Genomic DNA, 4,497 nt, shown 5'->3' on the forward strand with positions numbered 1-4,497 from the left:
CCCCCACCCCCTCAGTCCTGCTCACTCCCTGCTTCACACTTCTTGGACTTCCCCCTCCCCTCCTCCTCCCGTTTGACGGCGCCGGTGTTTCCCTTTACTCCGATTATTTGTTATTATCGCAGCCGAGGGGGACTTTGGGGTTTGCTCGTTTGCTTGGCATTCTCCGCCGTCTGGGTGCCGAGGAATAACGAGTGCGGCGCATTGTTGTTGTTGTTGTTGTTGTTGCTTTTGTGTGTGTGTATTTATTTTTTTTATTATTATTTTTTTGTTGTGGTTGGTTGTTGTTGTTATTGTCGTGCCGCTCATGCTGTTGTTTTCTGTTCGCCAGACCTGAAGCCGCGCGTCAAGACGCACTACCGCGCGCACCGCCTGTCCTTCTGGCTGCACCTGGTGCCCGAGCTGCACCGGCCGGGCGGCGACGGCGTGCCCCCGCAGCACCACCAGCTCGCCGACGAGGAGGGCGACCGGGGCGGCGCGGCCAACGCCACCGGAAGGACGACGGCCTCCAACGCCAGGTACGTTCGCGCGCGCACTTGGCGCAGCACGGCCCCGCCACGCCCTGCCACGCCCCGCCACGCCCTGCCACGCCTCGGGAGTCTGATGAATAGGGCGCCAAGTTGCCGCGCTGGCCCGTTGCTCCGAACTGGCAAGGCGACGCACCCCTGCAACCCCCCCGTCCCCCTCTCCTCTCTCTCTCCCGGTGCGGGGGTGGCGCGCTGGCAAGACTTGTGCTGCTGTATTCCCTGCTCCTTCAACAAAAACCTCGCCGACATTGTGTCTCGCCTGTCGAGAGACACTAGGCGCGGGGGCGAGCGAGAGGAGGAGAGAGTTGTCTCTCTTGTTGACTCCGCGGAGCAGCCAGCCTCCGTGCTTCGTGGGGCCGGCAGGCCAGGGCACCATAATGAATTGAACTAACAAGGCTGAAAGCAGTTCTTGTTTAGTTTCTCCAAATGGGTCCGAATTATTTCCCCGGCGCGGGGGTTCTTCTCTCTGTGCTGTCCCGCCCGCTTGCCCGTCCGCCGATCTGGCTTTGCGCCCCTCCCCCTTTTCCCCTGTCCTGCAACGCCCCTGCCCCTTCCCCTCCCTCTAGCCGAAACGTCCTTCTCTCGCATCAGACATCGGTTCGGGTTCATCTGAAATAGCTCATGAAGCAGGCTCGAACTGTAATAAAAACAGGCATTAAGTTGAATTGCTGTGCCTCTCCGTGCTCACGCCGTCTCTCTCTCTCCCTGTCTCTCCAGGACGCCGCTCCTCGGCGGCAGCTCGACGGCGGTGACTTCCGCCCCGGCCGTGACCCTGGTGCCGGCAGGCGGCGCTGTCCAGGGCGGCGCCGGCCAGGCCCCCGCGCCCGGCCCCGCAGACGGCGTCGGCGTCGTCGGGGCGGCCGGCGGCGGCAGCGACGGCTTGCCACCGGAACCGGACGGGTTCGCGGCGTACTCGACCGCGCTGTCGGCCACGGTGGCCATCGGCTGCACCCTGCTCCTCCTCAACATGCTCGTCTTTGCCTGCGTCTTCAGGCAGCGCGACAAGGTAAGTGGTTGCGCTTTTGAATTATTTATTTTTCAGAAACTTTCCAGGCCTTCGCTAACCCTATGGCTTTATTTCGACAAGCTCTAATTCTTTTGTATTGGACCGTCTCGATTTTGTCTTACATCCTTCTGTCTGTCTCTCTCTCGCGCAGCACCGGGAGGGTCGCGGGGACAGCCGCTCCAGCAGCGACGGCGGCAGCTCGGGCACGCTCAAGAAGAGGGCGGAGAACGGCCAGATACACGCCAGCGTCTGCGGCTCTGACCATCTGCAGGTGATTAGCCCATTATTTCGAAAATCGCATTAGATCGGGACCTCGGCGCCTGCGAAACTCGGGGTAGGCCGGCCCGCAGTACACGCGCGCGATGCAGGCAAGATGTTGCCTACCTATCTGGCGCTATGAGACCTTGCATTGGCTGAACCTGGCAATTTGGTAACGGCAGATGATGGACGCACGTTTTGGATGATCATGATCCAACCACCATTAGGGCGAAATTTTAAGTCAAAGACCGAGTTTATTCCTCGGTACAAAAATCATTTTGCGTTCTACTTTTCCCTTGTTTGTTTTTTCTTTTGCGATGAGGAGCTGAAGCTGAATCTCTTTCACGTGTGATAAGGTTGCATACTTAATGTCTATTGCAGATCATCCCCGGCGGGCTGCAGACGGTGACCTCCGTGGCGCACCACAACCCCTACCACCACCACAACCACACGCTGCAGCTGGGCGCCCACCTGCCGCCGCCCGACGTGGCCGACCTGCCGCGGGCCTACGCCACGCTGCCGCACCCCGCGCCCCACGCCCAGCCGCCGCCCCAGCAGCAGCAGCAACAGCACATGCAGCAGCATCAACAACAACAGCAGCAACAACAACAGCAGCAGCAACAGCAGCAGCAGCAGCAGCAGCAGCAGCAGCAGCAACAGCACCACCAGCAACAGCATGTACAGGTAAGGCACTGGCCAGACTAACAGAAATCACCCGTACCTTCGCGGGCTTTGCGTTTGAAGTTGCCTGTTGGGCGGACTGTTAACTGCCTCTGTCTGTCTGCCAGCACGCGGAGCAGGCGGCCGGGGCGCTGTCGAGCACGAGCACGCTGACGCGCCAGCAGGTGAAGGCGCCCAAGGTCCCCGTCAAGTCGTCCACGCTCTCGGCCGAGTCGGAGCGGTACCAACACCAACAGCAGCAGCAGCAGCAGCAGCAGCAACAGCAACAGCAACAACAACATCACCACCACCACCACCATCTGCAGACCCTGGACTCGGCGGGACTGGGCCAGGGGATGGGCATGGGCACGCTCAAGAAACGTAACACGGACGCCCATGCGCAGTCCATGCAGCGAATGGACGAGTTCAGGGTCTGACGATCGCCGTCCTCGGCGGACTACGACCAGACGTCTGCCGGGTACAGCGAACACAGCCAAAACACGCACTTCTAGTTGTGCTCGCTCCCTCCTCTTTTCCTTGTGGTGCAGTCAGCGTCAGTAGCAAAGGAATCTCCGGCTCGGGGAGTCACGACTAGAAAAAGTCTGTTCGACAAAAGGATGCTAGTTTCACCTCATCGGCACTGTGCATAGTGATAATTTTTCCTACCGATTACCCCAGTTTGGGAAAAGAAAGAAGTGGAGCTCCGTGTGACTCAATGGACCAAGTAACGGGGAAAAAATTAGTGGATTGGTGTCCAAACAAAATAGGGCTGATAATCTGTCATCAGTCAAAATTGTTGTTGTCATTGCTCCTACCAACCACTGCAGTCTGTGATAAAGGGTCTGTTCCTCTGAAAAGGAACAGACCCAAAATTTATTAAGATGATTAAGTTTTTAACATTATGTGCAATATACTTTAGTATAGTTCTGTTGTTGGTGTGATATTGAAAAAGTTATGTTTCATAGTAGTCAATTTTTCATCATCTGTTCACGATACCAATAGTACTTGGTTGTTTGGTTTTCATCTCTACTTTTTGGGAATGTGTGAAAATAAACTGAATTCATACTTGCTGGCCCTACCACATATTTGTAAAGGTTTTGGACATTGGTCCCTTGAGAAATGTGATTTTTGTACTGCCAAAAGTTTTGTAAAACAGAAACAATTTCACATGTATTTGTTCCTAATGCAGCTGTATGAACAAAACCACTACGAACAACACATAGTTAATTTAAAATGGACATTCAAAATCATTTTCATAATCCTGACAAATCAGGTTGTTTTTTGTTGTTTTTTTGAGCGTATAATTATAATATACTAACACTTTGACCTATCATGCAAAGGATTCAAAGAAACCAAAAGAACTGTATTTTTTGTGATAATAAAAAAGTAAATAAAATGTCTTGGAGCATACTCAGTTTTATGTTATATGCTGTTCCTGAATTTCAAAACACACAAGTAGGTACATGAACGTGGGAATAAAATGGGTGCCAATGCCAAACGGCCGGGTGCAGGGCCAGTGTGGCACTTTGGGTACCGCTTAGGACCTCTCACTAAAGGAACCCAAAAAAGATTTCGCCATAGTTTGACATTTGTTCCCTGACTTTAGTGTCAAACATTTCTTATGAATATTTAAAAAACCAATCATCCTGTTTTGCGCAAACGAAATGAGCTTTGATGTACCGGGTGTCCGTAAGAATACGCGGCTCGATGGGTTGCCGACGCACTAGCGTGCAGGCGCGGAGGGCGAGGGGGGAGCGGTGGAGGTGCGCACCATCCAGCGAATTCCGAACAGACTATAGAGGCGCCGTTTAGGACCAAACTATTTTTCAAAGAATGTGAAAAAGAGGGAGTACCCACCCTGCTTTTACACGGGGCCCCGCGTGCTTAACTTCGGAGTTCGGGTGGGATCCGGTGTGTCCACGCCAGCAGCCAGACTGTTAGATCCGACCAACTGTTGACTAGAGTTGTCGCCTTCCCGCTTAAACAGGAACGACGGGTACCCAGGGGAGTACTTTCCTCATCCCACCGCAGTAGTTAGCGAACTGTGGT

The 4,497-nt window shown here is 54.3% G+C and overlaps 1 protein-coding gene across 1 annotated transcript in view; it reads left to right on the forward strand.

Annotated features, from left to right (window-relative positions):
- Window positions 1-3,858, forward strand: part of LOC113210908 (neuroligin-2-like) — a 39,815-nt gene extending 35,957 nt beyond the window's left edge. The window contains exons 7-11 of the mRNA XM_052265821.1: window positions 329-515; window positions 1,242-1,530; window positions 1,682-1,801; window positions 2,170-2,472; window positions 2,577-3,858. Of these exons, the coding sequence (XP_052121781.1) occupies window positions 329-515; window positions 1,242-1,530; window positions 1,682-1,801; window positions 2,170-2,472; window positions 2,577-2,885 (1,208 nt within the window). The 3' untranslated portion in view covers window positions 2,886-3,858. The remainder of the gene's footprint in view (window positions 1-328; window positions 516-1,241; window positions 1,531-1,681; window positions 1,802-2,169; window positions 2,473-2,576) is intronic.
- The last annotated feature ends 639 nt before the right edge of the window (window positions 3,859-4,497 follow it).

The sequence above is a fragment of the Frankliniella occidentalis genome, unplaced genomic scaffold, assembly GCF_000697945.3.
Source record: "Frankliniella occidentalis isolate FOCC.00 unplaced genomic scaffold, Focc_3.1 Scaffold31, whole genome shotgun sequence".
NCBI lineage: Eukaryota > Metazoa > Arthropoda > Insecta > Thysanoptera > Thripidae > Frankliniella > Frankliniella occidentalis.